Source organism: Thunnus albacares, chromosome 14 (genome assembly GCF_914725855.1).
Source record: "Thunnus albacares chromosome 14, fThuAlb1.1, whole genome shotgun sequence".
NCBI classification, from domain to species: Eukaryota; Metazoa; Chordata; class Actinopteri; order Scombriformes; family Scombridae; genus Thunnus; species Thunnus albacares.
Window position 1 is genome coordinate 26541605 of NC_058119.1, and position 21928 is coordinate 26563532.

The window sequence follows — 21928 nt, forward strand, 5'->3', positions numbered from 1 at the left end:
TTAACTAGTTTTACAAATTTTTATTTTGATTTACTGTGGCACACTGTGCAGCTACATGATGCAGGAAAACAATATAATAAATATTAGACTTGGTATTAGCATATATCCAATATTACAGGACTTGGAGCTGGATAATTATGAGCATATTGGCTTTAAAAGAGAAATTATATTTATACTATCACTTCAGATAGAAGCTCTGTCTTTAAGGGCCCACTGACCAACCATGTTTCAAGGTAAATACACTGAGAACACAATGTCTAGTGGGTCTTCACTATGACCAACAGATACAGAAGCAACACAATCCACAACTGTTTCCATTTGACATTTGACAAATTGTTAAAGTGATGAGGATGGTAACAGTTCTTAGGCACCAATACATTAAGGTCAGTAGGTTGGTGTACAAACAAAGCGATGGGTATCACTTCAGTGAACACCAATGTTGTTCTTACAAGGACAATTACCCTAATACTTTGTTGGAATTAAAAACCTCATTACAGAGACTTAATTAATGATCTGGAAAGTAAAGGATATTAACAAAGTGATAACAGTGTTGTTGCATTTGCCACATTTAATCTACATGTTTCATTTATGCTCTCTTATACTCTCCTTTGCAATCAAGTAGAAAATGTCAAATTCATAATGAGAAACTTTAATTTCATATTACTACAGAGTGTTTTTTGACATTGGACAAATATGTAAGTAAAAATCCCCAAGCCACATCACTGTCCCTTTACGGTAAATGCTGCTATTACAGCATGCGGCTTGTTAGTAAAAAAGTCACTGATAAGCTATTGTACTGCCAAAAATTTAGTGCCCCAGTGACAAGGTTGCATATTTTTTGGAATGAGCTGAGAGGAACAGGGAAATTAATATGGCAGATAGCGAGCGGTGAGGACAGAAGTTAGGGCAATTTGTGTTCTTCCTTCAACTACATGACATTGAGAGGACCGTGTCTTTGGGAGATAAAGAAATGTGAGAAGTGTCATTAGTCTGGGGAGGAGAGAGTATTTGAGAAAGCAGTGAATAGAGAAGAAAATGGAAAGGTAATATGAGGACGAATTATGAGTTTTCTGTAAGGAGAGAGGGATATAACAGGATAGAATAGCTGAGGTTCAAATGCTGTAATCTCACAAACTACTTTTACTCAAACATAAAAGAAAACCTGACTGAGGATTGTTCGGAGCTCATGTAATCATGTAATCCTAAAGGCTGGAGGACGGTGTAGTATTTTGGAGTAGGCTATACTTCACATTTAGATACACAATACCCAATATGAGTGATAGTAAGAAGAGAAACCAAACTGTCACTGCAATGCTGCTGCAATGATTAACAGGATTTCAGCAGAATATATGCGTATTTCACAGGGGACATGTAATATTTCTACCTGGGAAAATATTTATATTTCACACAAACAGAGCAGAATTCAATTTAAACTAGTTGAGAGCTCCTATAATAGTTGTCAGGCTAATATTATAACATATTAGTCTGTCTTGTAGGATGTTTGCACAGCAGAGCTGAGGATTTGATAGTGAGAACACGTACAGTAAATGTCTGTGTAAGGCTGAGAACATTTGATTTTCTCTAGGGCTTTATTAATGTGGATCAGCACTCTGAAGAGTAAATGCTCCTACAGTTGAACCTCATCAGAGTGATCTAAGAAAATATAACCCTCAGTTTCCCCTCATGTTTACTTTTATACATTCAAATATAATGCTAGATGTTGGTACACTGAATACAGTGGGGAATACTACTTACTTGGATCAGACAGGATGGAGTCTGTCTTGGGCAGAAACTGGTCACAGCGGATTCCCTGGTAGCCTTCTCGACACCTAGTGGAGAAAAAGGGGAAAACAAATCATCAGTCAGTGAGGCCGGTTTGCTGAGGAACAAATGCAGCTATAACTGATGCAAATGCAAGAGCTGCACCTCCTGTGTTGAGACAAATGTATCTACAGTAAGGCTCGGTCTTTGTGGAAGAGAGCAGAAGTGCAAAAAGTGCACCGTAAGGCAAGCTGACAGGAAGAAATTAATGGTGTTGGTGATCTTTAGGGGCCCGAAACCTGCACCAAGTAAAGGAGACATCTGTCTTTTCAGCCAAAAATCACAAATTGGGGGCTGCAGTAAGACGGAGCATCCTGTCCCAATTAACTGAGACCCTGTAACCTCTCGCTGTGTGCAGCTAAATGAGTTTCAGGTTCTTTGCCTAGTCATAGGCAATCTCCACAGAACACAGCACCCGATGAATCAAAACCTAAAAGCAAAATGTATTAGATTTCTTTCATACCCTCGATGCCTAAGCCTCAAGCCACTAAGAGGAAGCTATTACGGAGAGTGCTCAATTAAATTAATACTGTAGTCCTCAAACTTTTAAGAAATATCAACTTTTGAATATGATTGGCACATTTGCGAAAGTGCCAATCAAGCAATGATGATTAAATCGCAGGCGAATTCTGAAATGTGCTCGGGCTGCGCTTCAGAAAATGTCCTACATGAAGGTAAAGCATTGAGAGGATGTATTTAATTAATTTCAGCTCAATAAGTATATCCTTATCAACATTTACAAGTGTAACTGTGGCTTGCAGGGTACAGAGATAGCATTGAGGCTAAGATGCCAGAATGTGGTATAAAGTCTAATTGGGTGCCTCAGTTGGCTTGGATATCAATCTTCGCCTCTGGCCATTTGTACCTTGCTTGTTGTTGTTTTTCTCTGTCTCTCTTGAGGAAAAATCCAAGTCTGATACATGCAAATAAAACAGAAAGTTCACCAACAGCAGTAGCTTGTGCTACCTCTGCAAATTTGACCCATTCGGTCACTTTCTCAACTATTGTATTTCACTTTTTAACACTTTTCTTTTCTACCCAACCGACATCCCAGCTTTACTCCTGTAGCTTTGTTTCATTGGCATTCCTGGAATTAATCTGTATATACTCTGACAAGCTAACAGCAGAACAAATATACATATCCCAGTGGTCCCCGCTTTTTGAAGCCCCCCAACTGAGAGAACATCGACGTCCACCCAGACACAACACCAGGACTGTGTATAGAGATCAAGCTTACAAAATGATGTAGCATGGCATATCAAAGATTTAGCTCCATGCAGAATGGTAATGGTTACCCTCTTTTTGTCTTTCATCTACAGTGAGTGATTTTTAATTATTAAATGAACTGCAGTAGGCGGGGAAAGATGCACTCATCTGTGCATCTGCCAGCGATGTGCTGAAAGAACATCTCCCCTGCTGGGAGGGAAAGAGGGCAAATAAGTTGAGACATATGGTCTGTGACATTGATGAAGAGACCTCGAAATTTTACTTGAGTAAATATACTTAGTTACTTTCTGACACTGCTGCAGCCTGGTATTAATTAGCATGCAGTGGTGAACTGACATTAGTTCATTACTGTAGTTTAACTGCAGTCTGAATGCAAATCAGATCTTAAAAAGCCCACTGCTGGCATTATATTCACTAGAGAGCAGGTCAGATTTCTGTGTTATGAATTGTAAAAAATGCTGGTTGTCATAGTAACCCAAGGGCATATTTTCTGTGCGTTAAATGCACACAGCGTTTTTTCTCATTATATACATAAAAGCTTTAAAAACATCTCATTCATCACACCAGATCACCATGATGACAAGCAACAATGGCATCAACCACGCTGCTGACCAGGCCCCGATAATCTCATCATTTGTCAAAGTGTCAGTATTGCTGTCTCATCAAGTTTGTTGATCTCATCTCTTACTGTCGCGACGTGCGGTGCCGACTTTGTGTTGTGTTGGGAGCGAGAGAGCGAAACAAACAAACAAAAACAGTCACCTTGATTTAAAAGGTGAATCGCATTTCAAATCTCTTGCGGTCCAAACTTCAACACATCTTCCCGATCGGATGTTTCTATTCAGGTTCAAAGTCTAACGTGTCAACAGGTCATTTAAAACACAGATGGACTTCTCTCTGTGCTAAATGTGTGGTCATTTAACATCTCTCCGTGCCACTGTGACCTATAAGCTGCCCAAACTCTGACAGGAAGCGCACCGAGTGCAAGAGAAGAAGATAATTAAAAGAATAGAGGCTTGACATGGTGACAGTGTCTGTGTGTAATGCTCATTAGGGAGGACTGTGGAAGTAAACGGGAACATACAGCAGTGATTAAAATAAACAGAGTGTGGCAAAAAAATACTTGGAGGCGACAGAGAACAGAATACAATACAACCATGCACAAACAAGCATGCATAGCCCCCTGTTGTGTAGCCACGAGCGCCACAAAAACTGCTTTAATATCCTTCTTTACCATTTCACACATTTCAGCACTTTGCATTATATAAAGTTACTGTATCCCACAAACTCTGCTTTTCCTACGCCTTTTTTCTGTTCTCAGCAGAGATCAAAACACATCGGAGTGTTGCCTCAAAAAAGCTTGGAGGAGTGAATCTAAGAATGGTTGAGATACTGTCGGAGGGTTTTGAAGAGTTGCATGCCTTCTAATTAGCGCCACAGTCATTAATTAAAAGAGAACGGGAGGAAATTGCATGCATGTACTGTGTGTGTGTGTGTGTGTGTGTGTGTGTGAGCAGGCATACGTGTGAATATCTCACAAATGTACAAAGCAGCGAAGAGCAGGGGATAAATATAAATATTCCGCCTAGAGGATGATGAATTTCTGCAAAGTGAAGTGTGAGAAGACTGTCGTCGTTGCACAGACACACATGCATATGCATAACAGCATGTGCAGGGAAATATCACATTCCATTTAAGGAGTTCAAAAGTTCTCCATGTATGTGGGAAAACATGTTACATTATCTCAGAGCTGTAAACGAAATATTCCTGCTGAAGTTTCTTTCATGAGTAATACAGCATGCCCAGATTAATGTTTGAAAAGCTCTGTTAACTTGACTTATTGTAAATAACTTAATGACATTTTAGTCTAATTAAACGTCACTCAACATCATTGGGTGTGTTTACATCCACACATTTGTTAAAGAGGACATATCATGCACATTTTCAGGTCCATATTTATATTTTGGGCCTCTACCAGAATATCTTTGCATGATTTACAGTTAAAATCTTATATTTGTCCTTTATGCAGCCCCTCAGTTCAGCCTCACAGGCCGTTTTTAGCTCCTGTCCCTTTAAGGCCCCCCCCCCGTCCGATGAGCCCACTCTGTTCTGATTGGCCAGCTACAGGGCACTGCCCCTTGGCTGACTTCGGGCGGCTCAGTAGATTACATAAACAAATAGCAGTAGTACATCTCTACTTGTTTGAGCCTGAATCCGAACCAAAATAAGCGACGCAAACAACCCGAAGAGCAACCTCAGCAGAGGCCACAGAACGTCCCTGACACTGTCACAGGGAGGAAACCCTGACTTTTGACTTTCAGGGAGCATTTTTACACATGTTCACCGCAAGTTCTGGACCTTTGACCATGTTTAACATAGACATCCAATATCAGAACAATATGAACATAACAGAAAGCATGGCCTGTCCCCTTTAAGAATCTTACTCCTGGATTTGGTTTCATTCATTTCCCAGTGATGGAAACCTAATATCTAACCCAATACAATTCTGTCATCCTGTTTTTCTTTATTGTTATTTTGCTATTTTGGTCTACTCTGTATAATGCAAATATGTGATTAGTGATATTGGACTATATAAATAAAACTGACCTGACCTCCAAGCTGAAGTTGCTTTCATGACTAACGCAAACAGGCAACAAAGAGCCTAAATTTGTGAATTTTTGTTTTGGTTTTCTCTCTTTTTCAGGATGCTAACACAGTTCGATTTACTCCTTGAAGCTTGACAGACCCACCACAGCTCCAGCTCCACTGGTGCAGTTGGGGATTAAAACTGCCTTGCTCAAGGGCACCTTCAACCCACAAGCCTGCTTATCTACACTTTAGGCTGCAAATTATACATGTTGCTAATATGTAGCTAGCAGTAAAAGCAGGGTTTGAACGTCTGATCGGCTGCCGGGTTAAAACGTCTACACTTCCTTCCCCTTTATACATGTATAATATACTGTAGAGTATTACTGGATTACTATGTTGATCTTTACCAGAGAGGAGTGACATCATGACTACCCGTCGGCATACTCTGCAGTGCTGTACCGCACTGTTATTCAAACAAAGTGTACAATCCAGAGACTGAAAACAAGGAAATGAAGATAGATTTTTGAAATGTTCTTCTCTGTTACCCAATTGATATACTGCCCTTCCTGTTTTGGTACGAGGCAGGGAACATCAATCATGTCCACTGATTTCCCCCTCAGATACTAAAGATGTGATACAAATAGAATAATGAGGCAATTTGCAGTGTAAACATCAAAAGAAATATTAGAAACCCAAAACAACTGCTTCTCTCTCCTTGGCAGGGCAGCCATTTAGACCAATTTAATACAGTGCAGCCACACAGCATCGTGAGGCTCAACGCTCTATTAAGAGAAAATATGCTACACTGCATTGGTCAGACTGTGACAGCTTGGTTCAATGATCCTCACATAGCGGGCCATTTTCTTGGCGTGAAATTCATTTTCGAGCAAAATGGCTGATACTCACGGTAAACTGGCCAACACATAACAGGAAATAGCTGAGGAAAAGTGTTGTTTCAGTCATGGTTGGTGCCTCACCTTACAATAAAATGTACTCAGTAAGGATTTCACAAGGTAAAAATCACCACAAAACTCATACATCCCAATCTTAATGTGGAACATATTAAATGCTTCAACATTTCTGCATAGTGCTAATTTATACTTGGACCCATTTTAACCGAAACATTGCTAGTTAACTTACTCCTTATGTGGAAACCAGATCATTTATTATTCCATAAAGATGCAATGTGATATTATGAAATGACATTTCTTGTAGTGATACAAACTGTTAGTAAAAGAGAGACAGATATGATCAAGGGAAACGTTCAGAAGGTTGTTTTTTTTTTTATAGTTTTGGGAGTAAACAGTCAATTAATCAACTAGAGTTTTAACTTTGAGCTTTCTTGATTCAATAAGACACTATCATGGCTACATTCACACATGTACTCAGGGAATACTTTGCTAAGTTTTGATCTCATGATGAAAAACAAAACATAGTCCCATGTGTGACAAAAGGAAGCAGGTGTAGCAGATAACTTTCATTGTGCTCTTTTTAATTAGGTTTTAAACCAAGGTAATAAAGATTTAAAAACAGTTTGTTACTGTGGACACCGAATGAAGTCATATCGTTTGATGTATCAACTCCTAATGTAATCCAATATGTCTGCTCGGCTTTAATAGCAATTTGTCGTTCAGAGGTTTGTATAATCAGACCTGCAGACAAGGAAATACAATTGACAGCCCGGACTTCAAAGGGGGCCCGAGATGATTACTTTTCTGCTTTAATGGCATTACATATCTCTCACCCGTATGTGTTTCCATTCATTCCTCACTTTCTTGATGGGACAGAAAATTAAAATGAAAATCGAGCTTCGCTGGGTATCAAGGGAAGTCTTGTTTCTCATTTTTTTCCAGACGAGGTGATTGAAATGCATCTGGGGCGCCGTGTCTAAGCCCTTATGAGAAGCAGGCAGGGTGTGAAACTATGTATGCATTGTATGTGTTGATGTGCATGTATGAACTGTATGTATGTACATATGTGTTGAACACATATGGTGAATATGCATATCCATATGTGAGAAGGAACACAATCATTCCAGTACAGCACATGAGTGAAATAAACAATATGTTGCTTCCACAAGCAATCTTCTATAAGCTTATGTTAGAATTAATGAGTATAATAGTGAATGCAAATAAAACACCTGGATCACAAAGATCTGTTTCACTGATGATAGAGTGAGGCTGATCTTAGTTTTTACACTGTTTTTCATTGTTTTTATTGTAATTGTGCATTATTTTTGCTAATGATTTTCATTTTTTAATCTGCTTTATTGACAGATGAGTCTTGCTTTTCTGTGTGTCTGTTTTTTTGGCACCCTGAAAGCCAAATTTTCCATGCAGGTCAAAAAACTGACTGAGCTGAACTGAACTGAACAAGTTATAGTACCCTAAGGTAAAAGCAAGCAGTGCTTTCATTGTAATCAAGGTCACTTGCTGGACAACTGACAAAAAAGACCAAAACAGCTGAATTTACAGATCGCTTACAGTGATGTGGGTGAAGAGTCACAAGGTTAAGATTATTTAGAGACTGCAGTAACCCTATGAGGACATATATCTCTATCTATCTATATCTATATCTATAAATATAAAGAATAAACAAGTTTTTTCCACAAAGCAAGACCACTGGAGTGGACAGAGTAGAGCGTCTTAGACCTATCTTTGTATATGTGGACCATGTAGTTTAAAAAACTCTGCTCTGAATGTGTAGCAGATTAGTCCTACTCGTTATGTGCAACCAATTAATTTAGATATCCTATTTGAAGTCTGAGTGGACTATTTATTGGATATAACATATAATTTTATATCTGAACATGCTGGGTAGAATTTCTTCCTTGGTTCCTTGTGATCACTGCTAAAGTACTTTCAATTTGGTTTTCCTAAAGTGTCCGTCTCACGGTACCTTCAGGGGAAGTAGAGAGACTTTTTGGGAAGGTTTTTTTCAGTTAGAGATGATACATACATACAAACTCATGACTACTATGTATTTTAGTAAACAAGGACTGAGACAAAAACATAATTTCACATGAGATTGGGACTTTATTAGGTCAATGTGAACCGAGATAATTAACTCAAGAATAAATTACCTCTCGGAGCTCTCTTTCTAACAAACAGGAGGAACATATTCACTGCTGAAGATGCTCTTGTGTTGTGGTTCGATTGTGGTCGGATATGATTCCAGTTTAATTTCTGCAAATGGCATCTTTGGGGTTATAATTACCACAGTAGATTTTTGAGATGTGAAGAATAATATGTTCCTTTTGCAAGCAATTTCAAAGTTAGTCAAATTAGATCTCAGTGCTGCTTGTTTCTATTCTATCAAAGTGAAGGCATGATGGCATTTAAATCAGCCATATGTTAAAGTTTATAACAACCCGAGTCAAGTCTGGTGTAAACTAGAAATAAATCACGAGTATTTTCCAAAATTTTAAAGTCATATTCTGAGAAAGTCAGAATCTCTGCTCTCTGGATGCTTCCAGTTGTTTTCCAGCGCAGCTTCTTTCGTTTTTTAAATAAAACATGCCTCCCACTGAATGTTGCATACATGCCATGGTGTCTGAATGTGCGCCCTTCTCTCCATCTCACCATGAGTCCTATGAAACCTCACCTCCATCTTGCAAACCTTTCAGCAGAGGCAGGAAGTTCACTCAATAATTCACAACTCTGCCCGATCGCTGATCCCAAAATTAAAACAAAAAAAAACACACCACTTTCCTTGATGTACGGTATCTTATATTTTATTCTTTTTATCTTGTAACCTCACTTCCCCTTTTCTTTCCCCTGTTCCTCCACCTCTCCTTTACAAATCCACTACTCTATATAAACCAAAAGGAGAACAGGGATAGAAAGAAAAACATTAATGGAGGCCAGAGGAAGAAGTTTGGCACTACATACGTAATATGAACATCTTTTACCCAACTTGTTATACATCTGACAGCCAAAAAGAGACTTAAACTGGATTTTTAATGCTACATTAGCTCATCCAGCATCTCTGAGGCAGTCAGTAGCACCAGACAGCAGAGACGAGGAGACACATGAGAGACAACAAACAAGAGCAGCACTGGGTGGTTTGTTTATTTCAGACAGCTTAACACAACCCATATATGTTCTCCTGGCAGGCAGACCTCTTGTGATTATGTGCATAGTGACTGTCATGAGAAATCACAGCATTGTCATTGTTGTGTGAACGCTGTAATGATGAGTAGCGAAGGACAGCGAAGGACAGCAAAGGACGACGGTTTTCGTTCTGTCTTCTATCAACAGACGGTTTTAGTTTCTGCTACTCACAAAGGTGATTTCTCCCCCCTACCCTTCAAGGGATGCTTGGATTCACAAAAGAAGTTATAATGGATTCAAATGGTGACCCAGGAAAAAAGTAATCAAAATGTCCATTAAGAACCACTACTGCAGCATAACCCATTTACTGTAACTGATGCTCAGGATGTCTCTAAATGTCCTCCCAAGAAAAACGACACAACAGATTATCATTGCCAGTGGCCCAGAATGACCTATTTTACATCCAAGTGACAGATGCCATCTAGCGGCTGTAGTAATTGAGACTGGAGCAAAGGAGGAAATGAGATGATGTTTATATATGAGTGAATATATAGCGACAAAGGGAGGAGGGTTGAGGTGGACGAATGGGTCAAAAAACAATGACCTTTGCAACAGGGGACTGCTTTTCATTTCCTGCTTTTCAACCATGAGTGTCACGTGATTTCCAACTGTGAGTCAAGTCAAGACTGGTTATTATTGTAACCATGGTGATGAAGATCACCTAACCTTGAAGCAGTAGTAACTTTAACCCTAACCCTAACCCTTTCCTAAAACCTAACCAAGTGGTTTTAATGCCTAAACCTAACCAGACCGTAACCATAGCGTTCATAAAACATCATTATCTTTTAACAATGATTTGTGATAGTTTTGGAAAGTACAGACAAATGATGTTATACTGCTGATTACTGCTAATGGGGGTGTCAGATCGTGTTGTTCTGGAGCGCACGGACAAACAACGTATCTGGTTGTTTAATTTGGAGGACTTGATCTTGGTCTAAACATATATTTTAGCCAAACAATCTGCTTCCATTTGTCTCTAATGCGGTTTGTTGCACACAATTACATTCGCTTACATCAGACGCAAACGACAAATGTAACTGAAACTACATACTTTTATTATCCACGGTAACTGTGCCAAGTCGAGCCGCCGTCCTCGATTTAGAAGCAACCGACAACATTTTAAGATCATCTTTCAAGCCAACAACAGGGTGAGAGCACTTACTCGAACATTTTTTCAGAAGAGTATTTCTTTCATTACAATGTTTCCCTCCGGTCAATCATGACCGTGATATCGTTCCCTCACCTAATCTCGTAGTGACACAGCAGGAACCGAGAGAGAGACAACAGCAAACAATGGAAAACACACACACACACACACACAAAAAAAGATGATTCTAGATTTACTCAGCAGGAGCAGATGGATTGTTCTGGCTACTTAGTAAAGTCCTCTTTCTACACTTCAGCTCTTCTCTCCAGTTCAGTAGAAGTCACCTAAGTACCTTTTATACTGTAGAAGACTATCATGTCACACTCTATAAATACATCCCTCTGTCTTATGCAGGGATATTGATACAGGCTGGAAATACCATTAACGGTAAGATAACACTTAAATCCTAACCCCTTATCTCTTTTTCATTCTGCCCCCTCTTTCCATTTCTCTACCTGTCTTTGACTTTCTCTCCTTATGAATATTAACACTTTATCACTTGGAGCACTTATCTCTGTACTTAATAATTCCCTCCTCCCAAGTCACTTTGATTAGATGGTTTGTTCGTTCTATCTACAGTGAGATTCGGGGGAATATCTCTTCATTGCATCTGAATGTTAAAGGGGGCACTGAGGTACTTAGATCGATTAAATTAGCTGTTATCTCTGCCGCTGACAAGCAACAAGTTTTTACCCCATCCTCCACTCAGCAACAGCTACCTGTACTTTATACACAGGCTTTCATATGAGATGTAATATCCAAGGAGGATAATGGGTTTCTATGTCCAAGTCTTTCCAAAGTAAGTTCTTCAGTGCTGTTTTTTTTTTTTTTTTTTTTTGTTCCCCCTCCAGTCAAAATGTGTTTTTGTTCTTGTTACTTCACTTGGATGTTTAAGCTTCACTGTGCAGGATGATGCATGTGCAGAGTTTGACACTCAAAGGCTGTTTTCACATTCATCTACTGAAGGGGAAAGTGTGTCTTCGTGCTCACTGAAAATCTTGAGTTTAAGACATGTAGCTACAGGATTTGTGACCTCACACATACTAGTTCGGAGCCAGTCGTGGTCCGGTGTGATGTGGGAACTTGACGCCTCCAGTGCAGATACACTGAGAATAGACTTTAGTGAAGTATATTTGCTTATTCACATATTCTGGATTCATGGAGGAAGAAGGAGATGTCATTTTAAGGATTATTAATAAGGTAATTGAACTTTTATTCCATGTCAGACACAATTTATTATTCAAAGGATTCTTACATGTCTTAAAACATGTCTGAAGGAGATCTTTGAGGAATTTTTTAAAGATCCCCTCCAGACATATAAAAATGTTGATATAAAAATAGTTTGAATAATAATCTGTCTGATGTGTTTTTTCCCCACAAAGAAGTTCAATTACTTTGTAAAAAATCCTTGAAATTACATCCAAACCTTCTCCCTCATTGAAAAATAAATAAATATGCAAATATTTTTCATTTCAAAAGTTTAACTGCTGGACACAAGATGTCTCCTACTTCATTGAAAATGTGTGTGTGTGTGTGCCCTGCTGGGTTAAATGGGTAAGTTGCATATTACGCTATGATTGGCTTCCACATTAGTGATGTCACAAACTCATGCTTGTCATCTCAGGTTCAAGGTGAACACAGAGAAACTTTCCACTTTCAGCCTCCTAGTCTCAAACTCTGCACATGAATCATTCTGCACTGCGAAGCTCAAACATCCGACTGTAGGAACAAGAAACAAAACACATTTTTTTTTTTTTTAAGAGTAACCGAAATCGTTCACCCCTGCTATGTGTTTACACGACTCATTCTGCTGTACAGTTTAAATCTAAAGAGATAAGAACTCCAGCAACAACTTTATTGTTTGACCGACGCGTTTCGGCTTGTGGCCTTCATCAAGGTCATCATAAAACACATTACAGACGACATTTAAATAGAGTAGTTCTTCTTCATTCGACAAGTGTTACTGGAGTTCTGCTCTCTTTAGACTTCTTTCCCTTCTCCGTGCACCTTGGAAGTAGGTGAAGTTGTGCAAGAAACCTCTACTATGCATGTGCATTAGTTTAAAATAATGCTGATTCAAAGCAACAATGGGATAACACTTTCCTGTTTTTGGTCTTTGTGGCATTACAGGCTTAAGGTTAACCTTTGATGTTTGCATGTTTATTATAACTTTTCTGTTAACTATAATTCATTTTTCTTGTCCTCTGTTATAATCTGAAATAATGAGTGTTTCCACCTTCAGTTGTACTTGTTTTTTGACTGATACGGTGTTCTGCCCTTTGGCAGTTGAAACAAAGGAAAGAGTAAATAAGGTACCACAGGGGTGGCAGCTTTATCACATCCTAATTTCTGAAATTATACCAAAACATCCAAATGCCAGGAGGAGGATTTATGCAGGAGAGTGTGTGGTTTGTGTTGAAGAACAATACTCTCATGAAAGCTTTGACCTTTGGACAAAATTAAGCAGCAGAAAAGACACTCAGGGTAATCAGATAATTAAACTCACCCCTTTTGGCTTCTGTTTCAGATGATTTTGTGTCCCTTCGGAAATATTTGCTCAGTGTGAAAGTGTCACTTGCATGCTGCTGATACCGTTAGAGGGCACAGCTAAGAAGGAATTTGCCAAGGATAATACTTCACAAAGGAATTTTAAGTTATAACCTTCTGGAAACTGGCAGCTACTTCATCTCCCAAATGTTGGTGTTGGGATTTAAACGCTTATGCATGTAAAATGTAATTTCACAGGCTGAAACAGTGTGCCGTCGCTCATAGGAAACATCAGTCATACTGCGTCCTGAGAGCAGCTGCGAAGACAGTTGATATTAGATTAGAAATAAATCCACTGATGCGGTGATAAGAGGGACTCTCATTTTGCGTCTTTGCTTAGTAAACAGGAAGTCAAACTGTTCTCTTTTCTATAAATCAGTGGACAAAAATGCTCTTTGGAGTCAAAGGCTGTAATGAATGCACAATGTCTTTCTTTCTTTCTGGTACTTTTACTGCAATGAGAAATTCACTGCACTTTTTAACATCTAATCTAACATCCTGCTAATTTTAAATGCAAATTTTTATGGTTTGAAATTTGCAATTGCGAACAAACAACTGATATAAATGTATCCATATATATATATATTTATGACCACACACTGAAATGACTTTACTGTGACTGTGACTGCTGTCTCTAGTTGAGCAAAACTGAAGAAGCTACAGACAAAACATGTTGTTTGCTCCTAATAAAGTCACAGTAAGGTCATTTCAGTGTGCAGTGATTCATTTTGATCTTCACCTACGATGTTCCTGCGACCGACCAGCACCTGATTGCAAATACAGGCTGTACATGGGGAGTTCTGTTCACTCATATATATATATATATATATATATTTATGTTTAATTCATTGTTAGTTGCCACATGTTTCAATTAGCTAATTAAACAACAGTTCTGCTGCAACAGTACAAAGTAGCTCTCTTCTCTTTAGTTCATATAAGAATAAGATGGATAAGAAAAAAAAAAAGCCACAAAAAACATCAACAAGCTAAAGGAACCATTTTGTCATTATTTCTGACCTGAAACACTCGAGTGCATGACCAGCTGGATTCAAAAACATAACTAGGAAGAAGCTGCTTACATGGAGCACATGAAAGCGGCATCATACACACTGAAAGCCAATTATTTTTTAGAGAGAGTGAAGCAGTCGGCATGGAAACACAGGGAACGGCAAAAAGAAATGCTAGCAAGACAAAACAGATGCTGTGATGTTTTTAAAAAACTAGCAAACAATAGTTCCTGTCAAAAAAAAAAAAAAAAAAAAGTGTGAGTAACTGTTTAAATTGGTGAATGTCAAAAAAGTACAAACTGCACTCGGAGTTCTGAGAATATGAGAATATAGGCCATCTTGAAGTGATACGTTTAAAGGATACGTCCACAATCTTTCATGTCTGTCTGAAAACTACAGTCAGGTTCCAAATAAACTTTGAAACAAGTTTATGCTCACTGTCATTTTTTTCTTCTGTTTATACTGGACATTAGAAGATTCCCTCCAAATGATCTCACAATGTGAGTGATGGAGGACAAAATCCACAGTCCTTGTTTTGAGCAAAAATGTGTTTAAAAGTTTATCTGAAGCTAATATGAAGCTTCATGTGTCTGAGTTAGTCAAAGGAAATGGACAACGACCATAGTTACACTCCTTTTAGTAAAAAGAAATTCTCTCTTTGTGTCTCTACAGTGTTTTTGTGTTCAGCTTCAGTGAAAAAAAGAGAATATTTGGCACTAAAAAGACAGTAACTTTGAAATATATTGGCTTGATTTGACTAATTTGGACAGCTGAAGCCTCATATTAGCTTCAAATAAATGTTTACATACATTTTTATACAGGAGGAGGGTTGTGGATTTTCACTAGATGTATTTAAAGTAAAGAGCTGCCGTGATAGTTTCTGTTATTTCGTTTACTTGTGGATGTATTTTTAGTATCAAGCATCCGAGCCTTAAAGAAAGCGTCACAAAAGATTGTTGTAATGGATATAATAAATCATAAAAAAAACATCTCTTTCTGTACTTTATCCATGATATTCGCATATGAAGCCCCACTATCTCTGGGCAATATGGAAGAAATTCAGTTTAATCAAAACACAACCCGAGGCTACAGAAATGGATTATACAACAGGGCATTGCCAATTTTCCAATGATTATTTCCCCATGGCGATGATTAAGGACTTTGACGTACACAGCTCTCTAAGCCTGAGAGATAGATGTCAAACTCATGGTAAAAACAATTATTATCACAGCAAAAGTCTATCCATTTCCTGAGCTACCACACTTGACAGGTGTTCATTTCAGCTGATGGCTTTAGTCATACTCCACAGTAAACATGGAAATACAAGAATACAAAATATCCTTCTGAGAGCTAAAACCTTAAGTTTCATTTAACCAAACAAAAACATCTTAGATGCAAATCAACCCGACACAAAGTCTGATAAGGAGCGATACAAAGCAAATATGCCAATTTATTGATGCTATGGATAATATCAAGACAGAGAATGTTTATTCTTGCAATCAGGATATCAGATAACAGATGATCACAAAAGGAAAGTCGGCAGCCACAACAGGAGAGAGGAGAATGTGATTTGCATTAATTCACATCTAACGTGATGACCTTTTCTGTTCTCTGTTGTCGCCCTCCCAGTGAACTCTCAAACAAAGCGGGATTACTTTCACGGACGCGGACGCGTTTGATAAAAGTGTCAAGTATATCCTCAGCAGGAGGAAAAAGAATCAAAGGTATTTAACAATACCAGCAGCCAGTTCGGGGATGGGGCCCTATCTGAAATGAAGCCTGATGGCTCTATTGTGCTGCAGACAACTGAGGGATATGAGCTGGAAAAATTCAATATTTGAGTAATTCAACATTTTTCCAAATTATAGCGTATGACCCATGTTTGACTTCACATATTGAGACTTCAGACTGCGGCGGAATGAGAGAGAAATAACAATGAATGAATGAACGGATGAATGAACGAAAATAAAATCCTGTGCGTTTATTGTTTGTATGTAATCCACATATCACTTTGACACAGACTGAGAAGATTATCACTTTTCATCTGTCTAGCTTAAGAAGCGTGATCGCACTGAACTGCTATAAATAACTATTGTGGTAAGTTTTGCTCCATGTGACTGTTTACTGTCAAATTATAATCTGACAACAGTATATTTTGGTGTATCCAAGTCACTGCCTCGGTCACTCTTACTGTTTCTTACACAACAGTCTTGCATATAGTGAGCAGTAAACGGAGATTTTGAATAATTGAACCGTCGTCATTTTGAGAAAATCACAGGTGACAGGTGCTGTCTTGCATAAGTGTAATTTACTTGTCTAGCAAAAAACGTCTTTAGCAGAAAGCGGTGTGTACCATGCACATTTTATGTTGCGCTACAGGATTTTTGAGGACACTTGAAATCAGACACTCTGAATGGCAAAAGTACATATTGTGCCATCGGGAAGCGAGTAGAGAAAGAGTTTGGACAAAGCCAACCTCTCATGTTTGCCCTATTTTACGCTGCACAGGACGTTAGATACTCACATCTAATTCACAGTGTGCTTTGGACAATTCTTAAGAAGCGACTGCAGTGTGTTTTACAGCACTTCAGGCTGTAATATTAATGGATGTTAAAGAGAGAATAACTGAAATCCATGCTTTGCACAAAAGCTCTCAAGTCAAGAAGCTGTTGAGTCTCTTGAACACATGACATGAGAACTGGAAATTACAATTACAATCTAACCTGGGCTCATTCTGCCCTGCAGATGGTGCAGATATATTTCCAATTATTTCAATATGAAGAGTGATGTCAAATAGTTTTAATTGGAAAAAGAACAAGATGAACAGGAGAAAGAAAAAAAAGGCCAATTGAAGTCTTGAATGAGGTTGTCCTTGTATAAACTCAATTTGAAGTGAAGCAATCCAACCCGACTCGATACACAATACAAACACCGAACGCCGATCACAACAACAAAAAGATTCCACAACTTTGCTAATTGGTAGAAGTCTTTTTTTTCCCATTCTCATCAGTTGTAAACCTGAACAAAAACACAATAAACCTCACAAAAGATTACAGACAATAAAGAGGACAATAAGCGGAAGAAAATGGCTTCAACAACAAAAGCAAAAGTGAACCTCCCAAAGAGCTGTTAACAGCATTCTTTAGAGGAGGGATGGAGAAGAAAAAAAAAAGAGGAGAGGAGCTTTGTTGTTATGAGGACAAGAAAGAGGCAAGAGGAAATAATTACTACATTACAGTAGAAGCTGTTTACACAAGACTTCCGTCGTGCCGCAGGACCGGCAACACGGAACGGCTTACGTGACCCAGAAAGACCCGAGAAACGCAAACCTGTCTACAGATTCATCATTTTTGGGAAAGAGGAAAGAAATGAGAGGGAGGCTGCTGCTGCTCCCACCAAATCTGTTTTTTTTTTTTTCAACCTCACCACAGAGTTAGCAAAGAGTGTATTTTTTTCAGATAAACCAGGGAGAGGAAGAGAGACATAAAACACGGGAGAAGTTGACAGTTTGTGGAGGTTCATGGATAGAAATACCTCAGACTGATGATAAAAACATGTTTACAGCTGTATATGATGACTTGTGATACATCAGGGTGATCAGAAGTTCATATTCCTCTCCATAAACAAATAGAACTCGAGTGACGTCATGAAAACCTTGCTGACCAGTATTGTTTGGTAGCAAGTAATCAAGTCTATAATTGATTCTATATAAGGTTTTCACTCCTATCAGACTAGAAAAATACAGTACAATGATCCCGTCCTACAGTATACAGACAATGTTGTGCGAGTACACAGAGGTGAGAATGCTTTGGTCAAGATCATTTCAATTTTGAGTGACAAGTTTTCACTTTAATCTTCTAGTTTAGTGCTGTTATAGGCCAGAAACGCAACATGTTTATTATCTATTATTAGATATCTATCATTATTATTATTATTATTATGCTCAGCTGTCTTTCAGCCAAAAGAAGAACTTTGATGAACTGGAAGGAGTGCAAACCATCTTAGTAAATGGTAAATAAATACAGTCAGTAAATGGTTAGAGGACCTGTGAAACATGGAGAGAGCAACTTTATTAGAAGCTTGGGCAGCTACAACTTTATGGTTACTGTTAAAGTGGACATATCATGCACATTTCCAGGTCTATGTTTATATTCTGGGGTTCTACTGGAATATCTTTGCATGATTTACAGGTTAAAACTCCTTATTTATTTCCCTATTTCCCCTCAGTTCAGCCTCTGTCTGAAACAGGCCGTTTTAGCTCCTGTCTCTGTAAGGCCCGCCCCCCCGATGAGCCCACTCTGTTCTGATTCGTTAGCTTCAGAGCAGGCTGAAACCTTGGTTTTTGACTTGAAGGCAGCCTTTTTACATACATTCATCTCAACTTTTGAAACTTTGACCATGTTTAACACAGACATCCAACATTATAACAGTATATAAATGATCAAAGCATGATATGTTCCCCTTTAATTACACATTAATGTATTTTGTCATTTTTGTAATGTCTAATGTCTAAGAATATTTCAAGTATTCTACATTATAATTGTATTGATCTACTAACATGTGCATTTGCTACATTTTTGGATGAATTAATTAAACGTTATTTACAGATCAACACCTGAAAATCCCACATATATGCATTGAAAAGCCGGATGTACCCATATACTACATGCATTTATGGATCGAAGCACGTTAAAGGACTCTCGAAACTCTTCAGGCATTTGTAAACTAATTTAAACATGCCAGGTGATTCACACCCCCAGCTGACAATCTGTAAATAAATGGAAATAAGCTTCACAGAAGCGGGAAACTGAGGTGTGAAATTGTGTGATATTTATTGTTTGTATTTGTTTATGGATAGGAGGATGCATTCGCTATCGCCGTAGTAAATCTACAAAAACCTTCACATGCATTTATAAATCTCGGGTTTTATCGGCGCCTCATGAAACACACACATTCGTCACAAGTTTTGAGATATACAGTATTTCTCTCCATAAAGGCTGGATCAGTTCTCTCACTGCTCTGAATGTGCAGCTCGGTGTATCATGTCAATTTGACAGGGCCGTGTTTTACAGTGGAGAGAGGCAGGAAAAGACCGTGAGGGAGGAGGGGAGGGGGAGAGAGAAGAGAGAGAGGAAGGGAAGGTAGAGCAGATATAGGGACACAGTACGTGATATGAACTCATAAGAATGCCTTCCTGTAATTGTCTGCATCAGTGTGTGTGTGTGTGCGCCATTGGGTAGATGTGTGTGAGAGTATGAGAGGGAGAAGAGAGCAAGGGGTGTCAGCTGTAGTATTAATTAGGCAGGTGAGATGAGTGGACTGCAGCATCATTACATTGGCAATTAAGAGTGCAGTCTATTTGCCTACGCCCCTGGCTCTTACGGAGAAAGAGGGGGAGATGGAGAACCGGTTTGTGAGAGTGAGAGTGAGAGAGAGGTGAGGTGGTATAAAAGGAAGAGACTGAGAAAAAAGCAGGTGGGAGAGAGATTTAAAGGAAGAGGGGATGTTATGTAGTTGCAAGTCATGAAAAGGATTTATCTCTAATCCCCTCCAGTGATAGTCAGCTTCCATGATCTCCGCCACCGTGCCAGTCAGTCACAGAACAATGTGATATGTTAATAGAACGCGGCCGATTCGACGCATTTCCTAGACGTTCCTGTGCATTGATGTCATCAGTTGGGTGACAGATGACTTAAACTCTTTTAGAAATGAGCAGATGTCTTCGGATGCTGCCACCGTTTTTTGTTTTTTTTTGTCCTCCTCCAGCGTGCACAAACACACTCACACATAAGAGAGATTAAGAATCGCCTCATACTTCAGCTCCAAGAAAGAAGAAATAAGACCAAGAATGGCTCCATAAAGTAGGGCAACCCCCCCTTCAGCTGGTCCGACACAAACTGCATGATAAATACGTGCTCAGGCTGAACGCTAAATCTAACAAGAACTATGCTATAGGACATCATATTTCAATGTATTCAAAACATTATTTAACAGAGCTAATGCTTTTACATGTGACTATACTATACGTTTCTGGATTACAGTTGAATGGAAAGATAAATGAGCTGCAAACTGGCTCGATTGTAGATTTTAGGTCTCATCATTTTGGGTTTTTTTACACATTTCCGTGGTTCTGGTTAGGATTATGAAGCACTTATGATACCCTTTATTGCTTTAAGATGAACAACTACAAGTCTACGATGCAGGAACTATATTTCATGCTTGAGCTTTAGTCATAAATGTGACTGATAAAACATTTGATGACATATTGCTACTTTTTTTGGCGAGTAGTCGTGATATAAACAGGATAACACCCTTTGACGTACACATTTCATGACTGTAAAGTATTCTAAAGGAGTAAAGGACGCAAAGAACCGCCTGACCTGATTGTGGACTATAGACCTTGTCAGGTATTATCCCTTCTTTTGTTTTGAACTCCATTTTTTTAGGTGTCGGAGCATTTAAAGAGAGCAGAAACTCGGCCCCTTGCGGTCATTCCGATGGGAAAACCGTTGGCGGATGCGGAATGAGCTTTTGTCAAGCATTCAGATGCATTTCAGTCAATCTGAAATGTGTTGTCGAGGTCTGAACGAGCTCTATACCCTCAGGGGGATTTGTGGTTTGCATGAATGGGGGTTGGATTGGGGGGGGGGGGGGGGGGGGGGGGGGGGGGGCTGTGCTGTGTTGTCTGAGCTGGTCAGGCAGCACAGTGAGTGGGACGCAGAGCTTGGAGGGAGCTCTGGCTCTGACTTTGGCTCTGTCACACCAAGGTCTCCACTCCAACTCCACTATAATGAGCCTGTCAGCACGGGTGTGAGCCATAGGAGATAGGCTGCCCCCCATCAACCTAGTTTCACAGTCAAGGATGAGCAGCTCTGTGTGTGTGTGTTTGTATGTGTGTGTGTGCGTGCTGAAATTGTTTATGGTCAGATTTTTTTTTTCTTAGCATTTCCAGCAAAACTGTTGTCTTCTTTGCTGAAGAAGAGCAAACTGAAGTGCATTTATGTTTGCAAAGAGCTGCTCACTTGACCTTTTTCTGGCTCAAGTCCATTCATACAAACATTTAGCTGTATATCAGAGAGCTATACAGATGCACACTATTGCTAATAGTGTCTCTTGAGGAATTTGTCATGAAGTGATTGCAGGAATTCATACAAATTTCACCGATACAGATTCTATTTGTGGGCATTTTCAGGTTATCAAAACAGAATCATTCCTAATCATACATTGAACAGACTAACCCTTTGGTTTATTGAGTTTTCTGTCAGCACTACATGGCATGAAAGGAGGTACAACACTACCTTGTATACTCCATTTAGGTAAAAAACTAGATCTAGCTGTGCAGGATTTACTGCCATACTGATAAAATGTCTATTCCTAAGAGCGTATGAGGTTTCTCAACTAATTTTTACTCCCACTGTAACTGATACATGTTTTAATGACTAATAAGTTATTTAAATGATTGCAGACTGACATTGATC

General features: G+C 38.9%; 1 protein-coding gene across 2 annotated transcripts in view; it reads right to left on the reverse strand.

The window, feature by feature from the left end:
* LOC122996934 (pro-neuregulin-3, membrane-bound isoform) overlaps positions 1-21928 on the reverse strand; it is a 385190-nt gene that overhangs the window by 76783 nt on the left and 286479 nt on the right. For both annotated transcript variants that reach the window (XM_044372740.1, XM_044372739.1), the window contains exon 3: positions 1756-1829. In XM_044372740.1, coding sequence (XP_044228675.1) covers positions 1756-1829 — 74 coding nt within the window. The remainder of the gene's footprint in view (positions 1-1755; positions 1830-21928) is intronic.